Source organism: Nerophis ophidion, linkage group LG06 (genome assembly GCF_033978795.1).
Source record: "Nerophis ophidion isolate RoL-2023_Sa linkage group LG06, RoL_Noph_v1.0, whole genome shotgun sequence".
In the NCBI taxonomy this organism is placed as follows: Eukaryota; Metazoa; Chordata; class Actinopteri; order Syngnathiformes; family Syngnathidae; genus Nerophis; species Nerophis ophidion.
Window position 1 is genome coordinate 1,689,669 of NC_084616.1, and position 21,729 is coordinate 1,711,397.

A 21,729-nucleotide genomic window follows, 5' to 3' on the forward strand; every position below is an offset into this window, starting at 1 on the left:
AGTGTTTACTTGTGTGTGATATCATGTGTGATACAAGCAGTCCTGTAGTGTGTTTACTTGTGTGTGATATCATGTGCGATACAAGGAGTCCTGCAGTGTGTTTACTTGTGTGTGATATCATGTGCAATACAAGCAGTCCTGCAGTGTGTTTACTTGTGTGTGATATCATGTGCGATACAAGCAGTCCTGCAGAGTGTTTACTTGTGTGTGATATCATGTGTGATACAAGCAGTCCTGCAGTGTGTTTACTTGTGTGTGATATCATGTGCGATACAAGCAGTCCTGCAGTGTGTTTACTTGTGTGTGATATCATGTGCGATACAAGCAGTCCTGCAGTGTGTTTACTTGTGTGTGATATCATGTGCGATACATGCAGTCCTGCAGTGTGTTTACTTGTGTGTGATATCATGTGCGATACAAGCAGTCCTGCAGCGTGTTTACTTGTGTGTGATATCATGTGCGATACAAGCAGTCCTGCAGCGTGTTTACTTGTGTGTGATATCATGTGCGATACAAGCAGTCCTGCAGCGTGTTTACTTGTGTGTGATATCATGTGCGATACAAGCAGTCCTGCAGCGTGTTTACTTGTGTGTGATATCATGTGCAATACAAGCAGTCCTGCAGTGTGTTTACTTGTGTGTGATATCATGTGCGATACATGCAGTCCTGCAGTGTGTTTACTTGTGTGTGATATCATGTGCGATACAAGCAGTCCTGCAGCGTGTTTACTTGTGTGTGATATCATGTGCGATACAAGCAGTCCTGCAGCGTGTTTACTTGTGTGTGATATCATGTGCGATACAAGCAGTCCTGCAGCGTGTTTACTTGTGTGTGATATCATGTGCGATACAAGCAGTCCTGCAGCGTGTTTACTTGTGTGTGATATCATGTGCGATACAAGCAGTCCTGCAGTGTGTTTACTTCTGTGTGATATCATGTGCAATACAAGCAGTCCTGCAGTGTGTTTACTTGTGTGTGATATCATGTGCGATACATGCAGTCCTGCAGTGTGTTTACTTGTGTGTGATATCATGTGCGATACATGCAGTCCTGCAGTGTGTTTACTTGTGTGTGATATCATGTGTGATACAAGCAGTCCTGCAGTGTGTTTACTTGTGTGTGATATCATGTGCGATACAAGCAGTCCTGCAGTGTGTTTACTTGTGTGTGATATCATGTGCGATACAAGCAGTCCTGCAGTGTGTTTACTTGTGTGTGATATCATGTGCGATACATGCAGTCCTGCAGTGTGTTTACTTGTGTGTGATATCATGTGCGATACAAGCAGTCCTGCAGCGTGTTTACTTGTGTGTGATATCATGTGCGATACAAGCAGTCCTGCAGCGTGTTTACTTGTGTGTGATATCATGTGCGATACATGCAGTCCTGCAGTGTGTTTACTTGTGTGTGATATCATGTGCGATACATGCAGTCCTGCAGTGTGTTTACTTGTGTGTGATATCATGTGCGATACATGCAGTCCTGCAGTGTGTTTACTTGTGTGTGATATCATGTGCGATACAAGCAGTCCTGCAGCGTGTTTACTTGTGTGTGATATCATGTGCGATACAAGCAGTCCTGCAGTGTGTTTACTTGTGTGTGATATCATGTGCGATACATGCAGTCCTGCAGTGTGTTTACTTGTGTGTGATATCATGTGCGATACAAGCAGTCCTGCAGCGTGTTTACTTGTGTGTGATATCATGTGCGATACAAGCAGTCCTGCAGCGTGTTTACTTGTGTGTGATATCATGTGCGATACATGCAGTCCTGCAGCGTGTTTACTTGTGTGTGATATCATGTGCGATACAAGCAGTCCTGCAGCGTGTTTACTTGTGTGTGATATCATGTGCGATACAAGCAGTCCTGCAGCGTGTTTACTTGTGTGTGATATCATGTGCGATACAAGCAGTCCTGCAGCGTGTTTACTTGTGTGTGATATCATGTGCGATACAAGCAGTCCTGCAGCGTGTTTACTTGTGCAAAGCTGGACAGACAGTAAGCAAAAATGGCCAAAATGTTAATGTTTTGATGCCCATATTGCAGTTTTCAGAGTGCACTAAAAGGTAAGACAGATACAAATATTCTTTGTGCAGTTTTCAGAGTGCACTAAAAGGTAAGACAGATACAAATATTCTAATCACTGTATCATTTACACACCACATTGGTCTGACTATGCTCTGTATTGCAAACAATGCCAAACTGTCCAGGTGACTTTCTCATCTCACGCCATGCAAAGAATCTTGATACTGTCACCTGATTGGCTGTCAGCATGCCCCTCCCACTGATCACTTCCTGTGTTAGCAGAGAGACTTTGTTCATGCAACCAACCTTGCTTCCATGCTTCCAGTCAGCTGATTACTTTGCATTCATCTCAGTGTGGGCTGTCTGCCTCGTCAGGAAGTAGTCTTTGCCATTAGGTGGATGTCTTGTCGTTTGTTGCGCCCTACAAAGTGTTCATACTGTAAGTTAATACGCACCAGCTGTTTGATTGTAATGTGCATCTTAGTTGGAGTTTTCATGAACTCACTTGCAGCTGATGAAATCGCTATGTAAAATTGCTAATGCTAATCAGTAGCATTTTTATATCTGGCTCAGGGAGCCCTTCTTTTTTTTTTTTGCGGAACCAGCATTGTTGAATTTGAGCTGTGTCCTCGAGTAATAATCCAGTGTTGATATTTTGGTACTGGTACCAAAATGTATTTCGATACTTTTCTAAATAAAGGGAACCACAAAAAAACATCATTATTATTTTTATTGTAACAACAAATCTTAGAGTAGATGAAACATATGTTTATTATTGTCATTTAGTCCTTCAATAAAATATTAGACAACTTGTCTTTTAGTAGTAAGTAAACAAACAAAGACTTCTAATTAGTCTGCAGTAACATATTGTCTCATTTATACACCTATTATTTTATACACATTATGTGGGACAAACTGTAAAAAATTATTATTAATGTACTTTTTCATTTACTGTTAATATCTGATTATTTTCTGTTTTAACATGTTCTATCTACACTTCTGTTCAAATGTAATAATCACTTATTCTTCTCTTCTTTGATACTTGACATTAGTTTTGGATGATACCACACATTTAGGTATGGATCGTGTCGATACCAAGTAGTTCCAGGATCATATTAACCGACTTTGTAAACATAATATGAATTTTTTTTAAAGTAAAAAAGATTTTGGGACGATGAAAAATATCGATGTAATCATAGTGGTATCGACTAAATACACTATTGTACTTGGTATCATTACAGTGGATGTCAGGTGTAGATCCACTCATGGTGTTTGTTTACATTTTGACGCCGGTGAGTTACAGTGTGTAGTGAAGCATGTTTAGCTATTCCTCGTCCTCCAGTGATAATGCTACTTGTTAGGAACTTACTTTATTAGTCGCCATGGAGACCAGGATTAGTGATTTAGAAGTAGCTAAAACACTGTGGAGGGATGTTAGCTGCATGTGTTAAAGCAGCTCTTGCTGAGGGTGTTTCAGTGTTAGAACTTCACCTTTATCTTGACTTTTTTCCCCAAAATGTGTCCATTCTCCCTTTTCTGTCTACACTCTGTGTCTGCTTGTAAGTACTCTGTGTGTGTGCGCTGCCATACATGCTCCTCTGCTGGTAAAAGCAGCAACGTGACGACTTGTTGTCATGCCCGTTAAAAAGAAAATAGAAAAAAATATGGGGAAGCGGTACTTTTCAAACAGAGTATTGTACCCTTTTTTATTAATTAGTAGTGCGATACTACACATAGATTATAATATATCATTGTGAAGCCGTACAGCAGCTTTTAACGCCTGCTTTTTGTTTGTTTGTCTCCCTGAAATGGAGGAGAAACAAACACGCTCTGCAGAATGGACGCTGCCTTTGTAGCTATTGTGGACATAATTGCCTATAATTGGCCTGCTCAATATTCATCAGGAGATAAAACGAGTGTGATGGCTGAACGTTGCCTTTGGCTTATTGAAGAGGTTTGATCAGCTGGGGCCAAAACACTCCTCAGGGGGGAGGACGGGGGGGGGGGGGGGGGGGGGGGTCTGCGTTTCAAACTCATGTGGAATTCTGAAAATTCACATTCATTCCAAAATGATTGCAACAAATGATTAGGGAGCTCACTTCCGATATCAGAGCTTTAAACATACCAATACGGATCTGATGCGATATCAGCAGCAATCATTCACACTTGTATCATTTATATATCCTACTTGTATTACTTAGTGGTGTGAGGTTTGATCAAGTGAAATGAGCCAAACAGAGAACAACAGTAGGCATGCAAAAACACTAACCTATTTATTATTAACCTTCTGGAATGGACCTAAACTGTCTTTAAGTTGAAGTGGAGTGCTAATTGTTTTTGGCGACACCTAGTGGCCACAGTACCTCATTAATTTAAGCTCACCACTAGGATTTGATACCAGTACTTTTTTTGTGTGCTGTTTTACACTGCGACATTGTTCTATACGCTCACATTTGCTAGTGTGTGCTTGGTTGTGGTGTAGCTGCCAGATCCTAGTAGCCTGGAGCTTAGCATGTTTGCCTTCTGTAAATGACTAAAATACAAAAACTAATGTGCTTATTGGAGGACATTTAGATGTTTGGTTGCTTTTGGAGCAATATCTGATATTATTATGCCATCGGGATTAAGTCAGCTTGTCTTTTTCATCTCATTTTTATTTACGAACAAAAGCTATGACAACCAACTTAAATTGAAGTGAGTGTTAAGAAAAACTCCTTTCTTCTATTCCAGGTGACCATTTTCTTCTCGGACATTGTTGGCTTCACGTCCATCTCAGCCTCCTGCACGCCTCTGCAGGTGGTGGGCATGCTCAACAACCTCTACCTCTGCTTTGACACGCGCATCGACTCTTACGACGTCTACAAGGTGACACCACACAACTGCACATCTTCTTACCACGTCTACAAGGTGACACCACACAACTGCACATGTTCTTACGTCTACAAGGTGACACCACACAACTGCACATGTTCTTACGTCTACAAGGTGACACCACACAACTGCACATGTTCTTACCACGTCTACAAGGTGACACCACACAACTGCACATGTTCTTACCACGTCTACAAGGTGACACCACACAACTGCACATCTTCTTACGTCTACAAGGTGACACCACACAACTGCACATGTTCTTACGTCTACAAGGTGACACCACACAACTGCACATGTTCTTACGTCTACAAGGTGACACCAAACAACTGCACATGTTCTTACGTCTACAAGGTGACACCACACAACTGCACATGTTCTTACGTCTACAAGGTGACACCACACAACTGCACATGTTCTTACCACGTCTACAAGGTGACACCACACAACTGCACATGTTCTTACCACGTCTACAAGGTGACACCACACAACTGCACATGTTCTTACCACGTCTACAAGGTGACACCACACAACTGCACATGTTCTTACCACGTCTACAAGGTGACACCACACAACTGCACATCTTCTTACCACGTCTACAAGGTGACACCACACAACTGCACATGTTCTTACGTCTACAAGGTGACACCACACAACTGCACATGTTCTTACGTCTACAAGGTGACACCACACAACTGCACATGTTCTTACGTCTACAAGGTGACACCACACAACTGCACATGTTCTTACCACATCTACGAGGTGACACCACACAACTGCACATGTTCTTACCACGTCTAAGAGGTGACACCACACAACTGCACATGTTCTTACGTCTACAAGGTGACACCACGCAACTGCACATGTTCTTACGTCTACAAGGTGACACCACACAACTGCACATGTTCTTACGTCTACGAGGTGACACCACACAACTGCACATGTTCTTACCACGTCTACAAGGTGACACCACACAACTGCACATGTTCTTACGTCTACGAGGTGACACCACACAACTGCACATGTTCTTACCACGTCTAAGAGGTGACACCACACAACTGCACATGTTCTTACCACGTCTACAAGGTGATTTTTTTGTAATTGATTTTTTAAGAAAAAAACATTCATTTAAAAAAAACAAATTAAATGAAAAGTATTTTGTAAAAAAAAAGAAGAACAAATATTTTTAAATTATGAATAGATTTATAATCAGGATAAATAAGAATAGTGTTTTGAATGTGAATAGATTTTTTTCAACATTCGTAATAAGTAAGCTATAATTTATTTCTGTTTTTACACCCTGTGTATTTGGCTGTTAAAATCCTGGCCCGAATGAGCAAAACTCATTTAATGACAACATCAAACAGAGGAAGCTTAAGTCAGAGAGAAGATTCTTAAGCGCAAGAATTATGACAAAAGTTTGTTAGCGCTTTAATTGTGTTTATTTAAGAAACATATATATTCATTATTATTCGTTTTGTTAAAATGTATTTGCATAATTGTAACATACATTTATTTTGCATCACTTTTTATGAGTCCCTTCTTTTGCAGTATATTTGATTGGTTTTCATTTGCGTAATCAACCTGACCTAAGCCTTGATCGTTATATTTGATATTAACATAATGCCTTCATATCATCTGACAAGGTTGAAAACTGTAAGTAGGTACGATATAATTATTAAATATGATGAGTAAGATTACTAATTCAGTGTTAGTATTTGAGTGGGTCCCGGGCTCCTCTGTAGTGGAAAAGTTGGGCCCCAAGGTCATAGAGGTTAAAAAGGACCTGTCAGGTTGCCACTGACAGTTTGTTTGTGTTTTAGTTTCTCCTCTGTGTGTTTAGTATTTCCTGTCCTTAGTTCCTGTCTAGTGCTCTTATTTTGGTTCAGCTTCCTGTTTGTCTCCCTGTGTCCTGTTTTCCCTCAGCTGCGGCTGATTGGCATCTGGTCACACCTGATGTCAATCGGCCAGCTCCTATTTTACCTGCTTGGTTCCTCCAGTCAGTGCTGGATGGTTGTATTGCATTGTCGTTGCCACATGTCACTCTTGTCGTGCTACCTGTCGTGTCATTTTGTTACAGCTACTACCTGTCATGCTACACTTTGTCCTGGTCGTCGTAGCGGTAAGCTGTTTCTCTTAGCATTAGTTATTTCCAGTTTTTCTGTTTGCAATCCACTAGCTTCCATGCTAAAGTTCATTTTTGGTTTTCTAGCTCCCAGTGCTAGCTCCCTTAGTTTGTTATTCCGCCCACGTGCGTGCTTTTTGTTTGTTCTTGTTTAGTTTTAATTAAACCATGTCTTCTTATCCAATGCCTGCCTCCTTCTCTGCATCATGGGGTTCAACAACAAATAACTCTGACAGGACCCCTGATTTAAACTGTATTTATTTAGTCTAAATAAACTCATTCAAGCTTTTAACACACTGTATATTTTACAGTAAAATTCTGGTCACTGAAATGCCAGTTTTCACTGTAAAATCTACAGTTTTTTGTTTTTTTTACAGTGGATGAAAAAATATATATATATAATAATTAAATGCATGGGCAAATTCATATATTATTTGCTGTTACAAGTGTGTGTGTGCATATTTATGTATATATATGAATATGTATATATATGTATGTGCATATATGTATGTATATATATTTATGTGTACATGTCTATATATATATATGCATAAGTGTATATGTATGTATTAATGTGTATAGATGTATAAATGTGTGTATAAACATGTATATATGTATAGATATGTGTGTGTATATGTATATATGATTATATATAAGGTTATATATATGTATATATGTATGTGAATATATTTACTAATATGCATATGTATATATGTGTGTATGTATGTAGTTATGAGTATATATGTGTGCGTATTTGTATATATGTGTGTATACATATATACAAATATATGATTGTATATACTGTATGTGTATATATGTGTGTATATATATGATTGTATGTATGTGTATATATGTATTTATATTTGTGCGTACGTATGTAGTTATGTGTGTATATATGTGTGTGTAACTGTGTATATATATGTGCATATATGTATATGTGTGTGTATATATGTGTATATATATATATATATATATATATATATATATATATATGTGTGTGTGTGTGTATATGTATGTACATGTTTTTTTTCATTAATAAAAATATCTATATATTTTTTGTATTGTTTTTTATTTTTCAAGACCAGGCTTTATGTTGTTATTAATGGCTAATTTCAACACATAGCCATTTTCTCATTGTGTTTCTTGCAGCATCAAATTTTTGCTGGTGTTTTTGTTAGTTTTTTTGTCATTTGTCTGAGGACATTGACAAAGGAGTCACTGGCCATATGTCAACGATTACTTTTGTATGCACGATAAATCAACACAAAATCTGTACTTTGGAGCAATGTTCATGGACTCTAGTATTAGTCGCAGGTGAGTGATGATGGTGGTGGATGTACTTTGGAGCAATGTTCATGGACTCTAGTATCTGTCGCAGGTGAGTGATGATGGTGGTGGATGTACTTTGGAGCAATGTTCATGGACTCTAGTATTTGTCGCAGGTGAGTGATGATGGTGGTGAATGTACTTTGGAGCAATGTTCATGGACTCTAGTATTTGTCGCAGGTGAGTGATGATGGTGGTGGATGTACTTTGGAGCAATGTTCATGGACTCTAGTATTTGTCGCAGGTGAGTGATGATGGTGGTGGATGTACTTTGGAGCAATGTTCATGGACTCTAGTATTTGTTGCAGGTGAGTGATGATGGTGGTGGATGTACTTTGGAGCAATGTTCATGGACTCTAGAATTTGTCGCAGGTGAGTGATGATGGTGGTGGATGTACTTTGGAGCAATGTTCATGGACACTAGTATTTGTCGCAGGTGAGTGATGATGGTGGTGGATGTACTTTGGAGCAATGTTCATGGACTCTAGTATTTGTCGCAGGTGAGTGATGATGGTGGTGGATTTACTTTGGAGCAATGTTCATGGACTGTAGTATTTGTCGCAGGTGAGTGATGATGGTGGTGGATGTACTTTGGAGCAATGTTCATGGACTCTAGTATTTGTCGCAGGTGAGTGATGATGGTGGTGGATGTACTTTGGAGCAATGTTCATGGACTCTAGTATTTGTCGCAGGTGAGTGATGATGGTGGTGGATGTACTTTGGAGCAATGTTCATGGACTCTAGTATTTGTCGCAGGCCAGTGATGATGGTGGTGGATGTACTTTGGAGCAATGTTCATGGACTCTAGTATTTGTCGCAGGTGAGTGATGATGGTGGTGGATGTACTTTGGAGCAATGTTCATGGACTCTAGTATTTGTCGCAGGTGAGTGATGATGGTGGTGGATGTACTTTGGAGCAATGTACATGGACTCTAGTATTTGTCGCAGGTGAGTGATGATGGTGGTGGATGTACTTTGGAGCAATGTTCATGGACTCTAGTATTTATCGCAGGTGAGTGATGATGGTGGTGGATGTACTTTGGAGCAATGTTCATGGACTCTAGTATTTGTCGCACACCAGTGATGATGGTGGTGGATGTACTTTGGAGCAATGTTCATGGACTCTAGTATTTGTCGCACACCAGTGATGATGGTGGTGGATGTACTTTGGAGCAATGTTCATGGACTCTAGTATTTGTCGCAGGTGAGTGATGATGGTGGTGGATGTACTTTGGAGCAATGTTCATGGACTCTAGTATTTGTCGCAGGTGAGTGATGATGGTGGTGGATGTACTTTGGAGCAATGTTCATGGACTCTAGTATTTGTTGCAGGCCAGTGATGATGGTGGTGGATGTACTTTGGAGCAATGTTCATGGACTCTAGTATTTGTTGCAGGCCAGTGATGATGGTGGTGGATGTACTTTGGAGCAATGTTCATGGACTCTAGTATTTGTCGCAGGTGAGTGATGATGGTGGTGGATGTACTTTGGAGCAATGTTCATGGACTCTAGTATTTGTCGCAGGTGAGTGATGATGGTGGTGGATGTACTTTGGAGCAATGTTCATGGACTCTAGTATTTGTTGCAGGCCAGTGATGATGGTGGTGGATGTACTTTGGAGCAATGTTCATGGACTCTAGTATTTGTCGCAGGTGAGTGATGATGGTGGTGGATGTACTTTGGAGCAATGTTCATGGACTCTAGTATTTGTCACAGGTGAGTGATGATGGTGGTGGATGTACTTTGGAGCAATGTTCATGGACTCTAGTATTTGTCGCAGGTGAGTGATGATGGTGGTGGATGTACTTTGGAGCAATGTTCATGGACTCTAGTATTTGTCGCAGGTGAGTGATGATGGTGGTGGATGTACTTTGGAGCAATGTTCATGGACTCTAGTATTTGTCGCAGGTGAGTGATGATGGTGGTGGATGTACTTTGGAGCAATGTTCATGGACTCTAGTATTTGTCGCAGGTGAGTGATGATGGTGGTGGATGTACTTTGGAGCAATGTTCATGGACTCTAGTATTTGTCGCAGGTGAGTGATGATGGTGGTGGATGTACTTTGGAGCAATGTTCATGGACTCTAGTATTTGTCGCAGGTGAGTGATGATGGTGGTGGATGTACTTTGGAGCAATGTTCATGGACTCTAGTATTTGTCGCAGGTGAGTGATGATGGTGGTGGATGTACTTTGGAGCAATGTTCATGGACTCTAGTATTTGTCGCAGGTGAGTGATGATGGTGGTGGATGTACTTTGGAGCAATGTTCATGGACTCTAGTATTTGTTGCAGGTGAGTGATGATGGTGGTGGATGAGGGAGGGGTTGCTTGATATTGGATGCTATAAAATGTCCGATGTGTTGTTGCATCTCCATGATTTTGACTCACGTCATGAAATGTGCACTTGCAGAGGTGTGTGTGTGTGTGTGTGTGTGTGTGTGTGTGTGTGTGTGTGTGTTGAGGGGTGAAAATGCTTGCATGTTGTTGGTGACGTACAGATGTGTTATAAATACTTTTTGACTCATGTTTTCCTGATGGAGCGTCAGCTGGCGATGGACGTCTTGGCGTAGTCGTGTCATCCGTGGTGTGGCATCCCTTTCCAACAGGTGGAAACCATCGGTGATGCGTACATGGTGGCCAGCGGTCTTCCCGAGAGGAACGGGGACAGACACGCCGATGAGATCGCCAAGATGGCGCTGGATCTGGTGGCGGCCGTCAGACAGGTGTCCATCCCTCACATGCCCGACCAGAGGCTGCAGCTCCGAGCCGGAATCCACACAGGTGGGAACTTTCCTTCCTCAACTCTTCTTCCACTTCTCTTGCTGACTTTGTGGTCCGGGCAGGTCCGTGCGTGGCAGGAATAGTGGGCTCCAAGATGCCAAGATACTGTCTGTTTGGGGACACCGTCAACACCGCCTCCAGGATGGAGTCCACCAGCCTGCGTACGCTTTCACTTCCTTTCAAACATCCATCCATTTTCTCCCGCTTGTCCCTTTTGGGGTGGCGGGGGGTTCCTTTCAAACATTTACCGCCTCACACGCCCCAAAAGCAGGGCTTTTTTAATCCTATTCCTTTTTTACATTGCACTGCAACAACTGACAGCAACTAGAAGTTCATCATCTTTCTTTACTTTCAGGAATATTACTTTGTATTTATTTGCTGATGACACAGACGTGCTGAGTTGGAGTCAAATCTACAAACGTTAAAGGGGAACCGCACTTTTTATTGCAATTCGTTCACAATTATTATGAAAGACATGACGACGGATGGATTAAAAAAATGCATTTTAAATATTAAATAAATATAATGTAGCCTTAACGAGCCACTCTATTCTGCCTATAAAGCCCTTAATAACATCCAATCACCTTCATTAGGGTTTTATTTGCAGGATGTATGTAGACCAGATCCACTTAACTGTATAAACTTAAGTTGGGTTGTATATTAAACTACCATAGGGCAGGGACTTTAACTACCATAGGGCAGGGACTTTAACTACCGTAGTGCAGGGACTTTAACTACCATAGGGCAGGGACTTTAACTACCGTAGTGCAGGGACTTTAACTACCATAGGGCAGGGACTTTAACTACCGTAGTGCAGGGACTTTAACTACCATAGGGCAGGGACTTTAACTACCGTAGTGCAGGGACTTTAACTACCATAGGGCAGGGACTTTAACTACCGTAGTGCAGGGACTTTAACTACCATAGGGCAGGGACTTTAACTACCATAGGGCAGGGACTTTAACTACCGTAGGGCAGGGACTTTAACTACCGTAGGGCAGGGACTTTAACTACCGTAGTGCAGGGACTTTAACTACCATAGGGCAGGGACTTTAACTACCATAGGGCAGGGACTTTAACTACCATAGGGCAGGGACTTTAACTACCGTAGTGCAGGGACTTTAACTACCATAGGGCAGGGACTTTAACTACCGTAGGGCAGGGACTTTAACTACCGTAGGGCAGGGACTTTAACTACCGTAGGGCAGGGACTTTAACTACCGTAGTGCAGGGACTTTAACTACCATAGGGCAGGGACTTTAACTACCATAGGGCAGGGACTTTAACTACCATAGGGCAGGGACTTTAACTACCATAGGGCAGGGACTTTAACTACCGTAGTGCAGGGACTTTAACTACCATAGGGCAGGGACTTTAACTACCATAGGGCAGGGACTTTAACTACCGTAGTGCAGGGACTTTAACTACCATAGGGCAGGGACTTTAACTACCGTAGGGCAGGGACTTTAACTACCGTAGTGCAGGGACTTTAACTACCATAGGGCAGGGACTTTAACTACCGTAGTGCAGGGACTTTAACTACCATAGGGCAGGGACTTTAACTACCGTAGGGCAGGGACTTTAACTACCGTAGTGCAGGGACTTTAACTACCATAGGGCAGGGACTTTAACTACCATAGGGCAGGGACTTTAACTACCGTAGGGCAGGGACTTTAACTACCGTAGTGCAGGGACTTTAACTACCATAGGGCAGGGACTTTAACTACCGTAGTGCAGGGACTTTAACTACCATAGGGCAGGGACTTTAACTACCGTAGGGCAGGGACTTTAACTACCGTAGTGCAGGGACTTTAACTACCATAGGGCAGGGACTTTAACTACCATAGGGCAGGGACTTTAACTACCATAGGGCAGGGACTTTAACTACCGTAGGGCAGGGACTTTAACTACCGTAGTGCAGGGACTTTAACTACCGTAGTGCAGGGACTTTAACTACCATAGGGCAGGGACTTTAACTACCGTAGGGCAGGGACTTTAACTACCGTAGGGCAGGGACTTTAACTACCATAGGGCAGGGACTTTAACTACCGTAGGGCAGGGACTTTAACTACCGTAGTGCAGGGACTTTAACTACCATAGGGCAGGGACTTTAACTACCGTAGGGCAGGGACTTTAACTACCGTAGTGCAGGGACTTTAACTACCATAGGGCAGGGACTTTAACTACCGTAGGGCAGGGACTTTAACTACCGTAGTGCAGGGACTTTAACTACCATAGGGCAGGGACTTTAACTACCATAGGGCAGGGACTTTAACTACCATAGGGCAGGGACTTTAACTACCGTAGGGCAGGGACTTTAACTACCGTAGTGCAGGGACTTTAACTACCGTAGTGCAGGGACTTTAACTACCATAGGGCAGGGACTTTAACTACCGTAGGGCAGGGACTTTAACTACCGTAGGGCAGGGACTTTAACTACCATAGGGCAGGGACTTTAACTACCGTAGGGCAGGGACTTTAACTACCGTAGGGCAGGGACTTTAACTACCGTAGTGCAGGGACTTTAACTACCGTAGGGCAGGGACTTTAACTACCATAGGGCAGGGACTTTAACTACCGTAGGGCAGGGACTTTAACTACCGTAGGGCAGGGACTTTAACTACCATAGGGCAGGGACTTTAACTACCGTAGGGCAGGGACTTTAACTACCATAGGGCAGGGACTTTAACTACCGTAGGGCAGGGACTTTAACTACCATAGGGCAGGGACTTTAACTACCGTAGGGCAGGGACTTTAACCTGCATTCTGCACCAAGTAAGATGGCTGACTGATAAAACTCTAACTTGACTGAGGACTTAAATATTCTACACACCATCCTCAGTCATGGTTTCAACTTCATCTTCCTCCTAAAGGTGTATTTAACATTGTTTCTCCCTCAACGTGAGTATGATTGCAATTAAATGTTCAGAACAAGCAAGTCATATATTTTTAGCAATGAAATAACAAATGAATGCCCAAATTAATCCAACACACAAAATGTAGCTGCGTTGCACTCTGGGAATAAGACTCACCCAATGGCAGTCAAGCTTGACCCCAACAGGCGGACGTCGGTATTGCAACTTGTACTTCTGGTAGCTGTCGGCCATTTTCTTTGTGATGATTTAGTGACTTCTACAGGCGGAAGTTGGGTGCTTGCAAACGACGACACGTACATCTACTTCCGGTTTAGGACAGGTGTGACGCCGCAACAAATGGTGCATTTAGGCCACGCCCCCCGCTGGCCAAAATGATGGAGCTGGTGTAGAGATGACAAGTGTTACACGGACAGGGATATTTCTGGCACATAAGTGACAGGTTCTAAGTGAACTTATAAACCAGATGCCAACATTTTCCTAAACTCTATCCTCCCAAAGCTGGAGAGCATCACTCCACCATGTAACCCAGCTGCAGGTCACTTGGACTTCCTTGTTGGCTTGTGACTTGAATTTGGGGGATGGTCCCAGAGCTGACCCAACCAGTAACCCAGCTCCTTAGACATAACCCATAAATATGACCCAACCAGTAACCCAGCTCCTTAGACATAACCCATACATATGACTTAACCAGTAACCCAGCTCCTTAGAAATAACCCATAAATATGACCCAACCAGTAACCCAGCTCTTTAGACATGACCCATACATATGACTTAACCAGTAACCCAGCTCCTTAGACATAACCCATAAATATGACCCAACCAGTAACCCAGCTCTTTAGACATGACCCATACATATGACTTAACCAGTAACCCAGCTCCTTAGACATAACCCATAAATATGACCTAACCAGTAACCCAGCTCCTTAGAAATAACCCATAAATATGACCTAACCATTAACCCAGCTCCTTAGACATAACCCATAAATATGACCTAACCAGTAACCCAGCTCCTTAGACATAACCCATACATATGACTTAACCAGTAACCCAGCTCCTTAGACATAACCCATAAATATGACCCAACCAGTAACCCAGCTCCTTAAAAATAACCCATAAATATAACCCATCCATTAACCCAGCTCTTTAGACATGACCCATAAATATGACCCAACCAGTAATCCAGCTCCTTAAAAATAACCCATAAATATGACCCAACCATTAACTCAACTCTTTAGACATAACCCATACATATGACTTAACCATTAACCCAGCTCCTTAGACATAACCCATAAATATGACCCAACCAGTAACCCAGCTCCTTAAAAATAACCCATAAATATGACCTAACCAGTAACCCAACCCTTAGACATAAACCATAAATATGACCCAACAGTCTCAACCCAGCATTTGTTAGTGTGCACTGGGATATGTGTGATGATACACTTTAGCTTCTGCTTATTCCATTTTAGACTAAATGTTTATAATAAAAACAGTTGAATAAAGGAAAGGAGAACTTGAACACCCTTGTTTACTTATGCTGTTCAATGTGAAACAAGACTAGTTAGTAGTGTTGAAGACAATGATTAGTAGTGTTGAAGACAATGATTAGTGGTGTTGAAGACAATGATTAGTAGTGTTGAAGACAATGATTAGTAGTGTTGAAGACAATGATTAGTAGTGTTGAAGACAATGATTAGTAGTGTTGAAGACAATGATTAGTAGTGTTGAAGACAATGATTAGTGGTGTTGAAGACAATGATTAGTGGTGTTGAAGACAATGATTAGTAGTGTTGAAGACAATGATTAGTAGTGTTGAAGACAATGATTAGTAGTGTTGAAGACAATGATTAGTAGTGTTGAAGACAATGATTAGTAGTGTTGAAGACAATGATTAGTAGTGTTGAAGACAGTGATTAGTGGTGTTGAAGACAATGATTAGTAGTGTTGAAGACAATGATTAGTAGTGTTGAAGACAATGATTAGTAGTGTTGAAGACAGTGATTAGTGGTGTTGAAGACAATGATTAGTAGTGTTGAAGACAATGATTAGTAGTGTTGAAGACAATGATTAGTGGTGTTGAAGACAGTGATTAGTGGTGTTGAAGACAATGATTAGTAGTGTTGAAGACAATGATTAGTAGTGTTGAAGACAATGATTAGTAGTGTTGAAGACAATGATTAGTAGTGTTGAAGACAATGATTAGTAGTGTTGAAGACAGTGATTAGTAGTGTTGAAGACAATGATTAGTAGTGTTGAAGACAATGATTAGTAGTGTTGAAGACAATGATTAGTAGTGTTGAAGACAATGATTAGTAGTGTTGAAGACAATGATTAGTAGTGTTGAAGACAATGATTAGTAGTGTTGAAGACAATGATTAGTAGTGTTGAAGACAATGATTAGTGGTGTTGAAGACAATGATTAGTAGTGTTGAAGACAATGATGGATGTATGTATGTTTTGTGGTACAGCTCAGAAGATCCACACCAGCTCAGAGAGTTACTTGGCTCTGACCAAAGACAACGCCTACGAGCTGCAGCTGCGTGGAGAGATAGAAGTGAAGGTGAGCGCAGGTGTGCAAGAAGACAAGAAGACAAGAAGACAAGAAGATGATGTCATGTCAAGGTTTGTCTGGCTGCTCCTGCAGGGCAAAGGCAAGATGAAGACCTACTGGCTGCTGGGCCACAAGAACTTCAGTGTCCAGAACGACAGTCTGGTCTGCCACTGGAACCCAAACAAGGCCAGGAAGAAGAAGAAGGTCGTGGCCAGCAGTGATGTCTCCGTGGGCAACGTGAGTCACACTCCTTCCATCTTCTCTACACCACTCCTTCCATCTTCTCTACACCACTCTTTCACCACTCCTTCCATCTTCTCTACACCACTTCTTCCATCTTCTTTCACCACTTCTTCCATCTTCTCTACACCACTCTTCCAGCACTCCTTCCATCTTCTTTTCAGCACTCCTTCAACTTACTTGCGTGAGCTGAATGCACCATTGTGGCCACTTCAACTTAAAGACAGCATAAGTCCATCCCAGACGCTTCATAATAAATAAGTTAGTGTTTGTTGTTCTCTGTTTGACTCATTTCACATTCCACACTACTCAATGATACAACTTTTCTAGCCGATCCATATCAGTATTGGACAATACTTGTGGGTGTGTGTGTGTGAGACAGTCACTCATTAAAGTGTGTATAATTGTGTGTGTGAGTCACTCATTAAAGTGTGTATAATTGTGTGTGTGAGTCACTCATTAAAGTGTGTATAATTGTATGTGTGTGTGAGACAGTCACTCATTAAAGTGTGTATAATTGTGTGTGTGAGTCACTCATTAAAGTGTGTATAATTGTATGTGTGTGTGAGAGTCACTTGTGTGTGTGTGAGTCACTCATTAAAGTGTGTATAATTGTGTGTGTGAGACAGTCACTCATTAAAGTGTGTATAATTGTGTGTGTGAGTCACTCATTAAAGTGTGTATAATTGTATGTGTGTGTGAGAGTCACTTGTGTGTGTGTGAGTCACTCATTAAAGTGTGTATAATTGTGTGTGTGTGTGAGTCACTCATTAAAGTGTGTATAATTGTGTGTGTGTGTGAGTCACTCATTAAAGTGTGTATAATTGTGTGTGTGAAACAGTCACTCATTAAAGTGTGTATAATTGTATGTGTGTGTGTGTGAGTCACTCATTAAAGTGTGTATAATTGTGTGTGTGTGAGAGTCACTCATTAAAGTGTGTATAATTGTATGTGTGTGTGTGTGAGTCACTCATTAAAGTGTGTATAATTGTGTGTGTGTGTGTGAGTCACTCATTAAAGTGTGTATAATTGTGTGTGTTTGAGAGTCACTCATTAAAGTGTGTATAATTGTGTGTGTGTGTGAGACAGTCACTCATTAAAGTGTGTATAATTGTGTGTGTGAGTCACTCATTAAAGTGTGTATAATTGTGTGTGTGTGTGAGACAGTCACTCATTAAAGTGTGTATAATTGTGTGTGTGAGTCACTCATTAAAGTGTGTATAATTGTGTGTGTGTGTGAGACAGTCACTCATTAAAGTGTGTATAATTGTGTGTGTGAGTCACTCATTAAAGTATGTATAATTGTGTGTGTGTGTGAGTCACTCATTAAAGTGTGTATAATTGTGTGTGTGAGACAGTCACTCATTAAAGTGTGTATAATTGTATGTGTGTGTGTGTGAGTCACTCATTAAAGTGTGTATAATTGTGTGTGTGTGAGAGTCACTCATTAAAGTGTGTATAATTGTGTGTGTGTGAGACAGTCACTCATTAAAGTGTGTATAATTGTATCTGTGTGTGTGTGAGTCACTCATTAGTGTGTATAATTGCGTGTGTGTGTGAGTCACTCATTAAAGTGTGTATAATTGTGTGTGTGTGTGAGTCACTCATTAAAGTGTGTATAATTGTGTGTGTGAGACAGTCACTCATTAAAGTGTGTATAATTGTATGTGTGTGTGTGAGTCACTCATTAAAGTGTGTATAATTGTGTGTGTGTGTGAGAGTCACTCATTAAAGTGTGTATAATTGTGTGTGTGTGTGAGACAGTCACTCATTAAAGTGTGTATAATTGTATCTGTGTGTGTGAGTCACTCATTAAAGTGTGTATAATTGTGTGTGTGTGTGTGTGAGAGTCACTCGTTAAAATTTTGTATAATTGCGTGTGTGTGTGAGAGAGAGTCACTCATTAAAGTGTGTATAATTGTGTGTTTGTGTGAGAGTCACTCATTAAAGTTTGTATAAGTGTGTGCGTGTGTCACTCATTAAAGTGTGTATAATTGTGTGCGTGAGAGTCACTCATTAAAGTTTGTATACATGTGAGTGTGTGAGAGAGAGTCACTCATTAAAGTGTGTATAATCATGTGTGTGTGTGAGAAAGTCACTCATTGAAGTATGTATAATTGTGTTTGTGTGTAAGAGTCACTCATTAAAGTGTGTATAAATGTGTGTGTGAGTCACTCATAAAAGTGTGTACCATTGTGTGTGTGAGAGACTCACTCATTAGTGTGTATAAATGTGTGTGAGAGAGAGTCACTCATTAAAGTGTGTATCATTGTGTGTGAGAGAGTCACTCATTAAAGTGTTTATAAATGTGAGTGTGTGAGAGAGTCACTCATTTATTGTGTGTATAATTATGTGTTTGAGTCACTCATTAAAGTGTGTATAGTTCTGTGTGTGAGAAAGTCACTCATTGAAGTATGTATAATTGAGTGTGTGAGTCACTCATTAAAGTGTGTATAATTGTGTGTGTGAGACAGTCACTCATTAAAGTGTGTATAATTGTATGTGTGTGTGTGAGTCACTCATTAAAGTGTGTATAATTGTGTGTGTGTGTGAGAGTCACTCATTAAAGTGTGTATAATTGTGTGAGTGTGAGGGTCACTCATTAAAGTGTGTATAATTGTGTGTGTGTGAGTCACTCATTAGTGTGTATAATTGTGTGTATGTGTGTGTGTGTGTGAGTCACTCATTAAAGTGTGTATAATTGTGTGTGTGTGTGAGAGTCACTCATTAAAGTGTGTATAATTGTGTGTGTGTGTGAGAGTCACTCATTAGTGTGTATAATTGTGTGTATCTGTGTGTGTGTGTGTGAGAAAGTCACTCATCGAAGTATGTATAATTGTGTGTGTGTGTGAGAGTCACTCATTAAAGTGTGTATAATTGTGTGTTTGTGTGTGAGAGTTACTCAGAGTGTATATAATTGAATGTGTGTGTGTGTGTGTGTGTGTGTGTGTGTGTGTGTGTGTGTGTGTGTGTGTGTGTGTGCGTGTGTGTGCTCAGTCGTCAGTGACAGTGCAGAGCCTGAGTGAGAAGGTCTCCCTTCCCTCCAATCCAAGTCCTCCCCAGGCCGGCGTGAGTGTGCCGGGGCCCTCAGGCACTATGGGCTCCATGAGTGGGGGCCTGCAGTCCTGCCAGACCTCCCAGTCCAGACCTGCAGTCCTGCCAGACCTCCCAGACCAGACCTGCAGTCCTGCCAGACCTCCCAGACCAGACCTGCAGTCCTGCCAGACCTCCCAGTCCAGACCTGCAGTCCTGCCAGACCTCCCAGACCAGACCTGCAGTCCTGCCAGACCTCCCAGACCAGAAGCAGAGCTGGCGAGGAGAGCCACAACAAGCTGGACCTGACGTAGCACAACAAGTCAGTCCTAGAAACTTTGCTTCTTCAATCTGCGTTGTCATGGAAACACGCGGGGGCGTGGCTTTAGTCCAGGGCTGTCCAAACCTGATGGCTAACGGCCGTGGAACATTCCAAATGTAGTCCAAGTAGAACACTTCTACATTCCAAATGTAGTCCAAGTAGGACACTTCTACATTCCAAATGTAGTCCAAGTAGAACACTTCTACATTCCAAATGTAGTCCAAGTAGAACACTTCTACATTCCAAATGTAGTCCAAGTAGAACACTTCTACATTCCAAATGTAGTCCAAGTAGAACACTTCTACATTCCAAATGTAGTCCAAGTAGAACACTTCTACATTCCAAATGTAGTCCAAGTAGAACACTTCTACATTCCAAATGTAGTCCAAGTAGAACACTTCTACATTCCAAATGTAGTCCAAGTAGAACACTTCTACATTCCAAATGTAGTCCAAGTAGAACACTTCTACATTCCAAATGTAGTCCAAGTAGAACACTTCTACATTCCAAATGTAGTCCAAGTAGAACACTTCTACATTCCAAATGTAGTCCAAGTAGAACACTCTACATTCCAAATGTAGTCCAAGTAGAACACTTCTACATTCCAAATGTAGTCCAAGTAGAACACTTCTACATTCCAAATGTAGTCCAAGTAGAACACTTCTACATTCCAAATGTAGTCCAAGTAGAACACTTTTACATTCCAAATGTAGTCCAAGTAGAACACTTCTACATTCCAAATGTAGTCCAAGTAGAACACTTCTACATTCCAAATGTAGTCCAAGTAGAACACCTCTACATTCCAAATGTAGTCCAAGTAGAACACTTCTACATTCCAAATGTAGTCCAAGTAGAACACTTCTACATTCCAAATGTAGTCCAAGTAGAACACTCTACATTCCAAATGTAGTCCAAGTAGAACACTTCTACATTCCAAATGTAGTCCAAGTAGAACACTTCTACATTCCAAATGTAGTCCAAGTAGAACACTTTTACATTCCAAATGTAGTCCAAGTAGAACACTTCTACATTCCAAATGTAGTCCAAGTAGAACACTTCTACATTCCAAATGTAGTCCAAGTAGAACACTTCTACATTCCAAATGTAGTCCAAGTAGAACACTTCTACATTCCAAATGTAGTCCAAGTAGAACACCTCTACATTCCAAATGTAGTCCAAGTAGAACACTTCTACATTCCAAATGTAGTCCAAGTAGAACACTTCTACATTCCAAATGTAGTCCAAGTAGAACACTTTTACATTCCAAATGTAGTCCAAGTAGAACACTTCTACATTCCAAATGTAGTCCAAGTAGAACACTTCTACATTCCAAATGTAGTCCAAGTAGAACACTTCTACATTCCAAATGTAGTCAAAGTAGAACACTTCTACATTCCAAATGTAGTCCAAGTAGAACACTTCTACATTCCAAATGTAGTCCAAGTAGAACACTTCTACATTCCAAATGTAGTCCAAGTAGAACACTTCTACATTCCAAATGTAGTCCAAGTAGAACACTTCTACATTCCAAATGTAGTCCAAGTAGAACACCTCTACATTCCAAATGTAGTCCAAGTAG

The 21,729-nt window shown here is 41.2% G+C and overlaps 1 protein-coding gene across 1 annotated transcript in view; it reads left to right on the forward strand.

Moving 5' to 3' along the window:
* Positions 1-20,294, forward strand: part of LOC133553975 (uncharacterized) — a 27,320-nt gene extending 7,026 nt beyond the window's left edge. Inside the window, exons 5-10 of the mRNA XM_061902297.1 lie at positions 4,756-4,890; positions 10,954-11,128; positions 11,191-11,289; positions 16,473-16,564; positions 16,649-16,792; positions 19,793-20,294. Coding sequence (XP_061758281.1) covers positions 4,756-4,890; positions 10,954-11,128; positions 11,191-11,289; positions 16,473-16,564; positions 16,649-16,792; positions 19,793-20,137 — 990 coding nt within the window. The 3' untranslated portion in view covers positions 20,138-20,294. The remainder of the gene's footprint in view (positions 1-4,755; positions 4,891-10,953; positions 11,129-11,190; positions 11,290-16,472; positions 16,565-16,648; positions 16,793-19,792) is intronic.
* Positions 20,295-21,729: the final 1,435 nt, after the last annotated feature.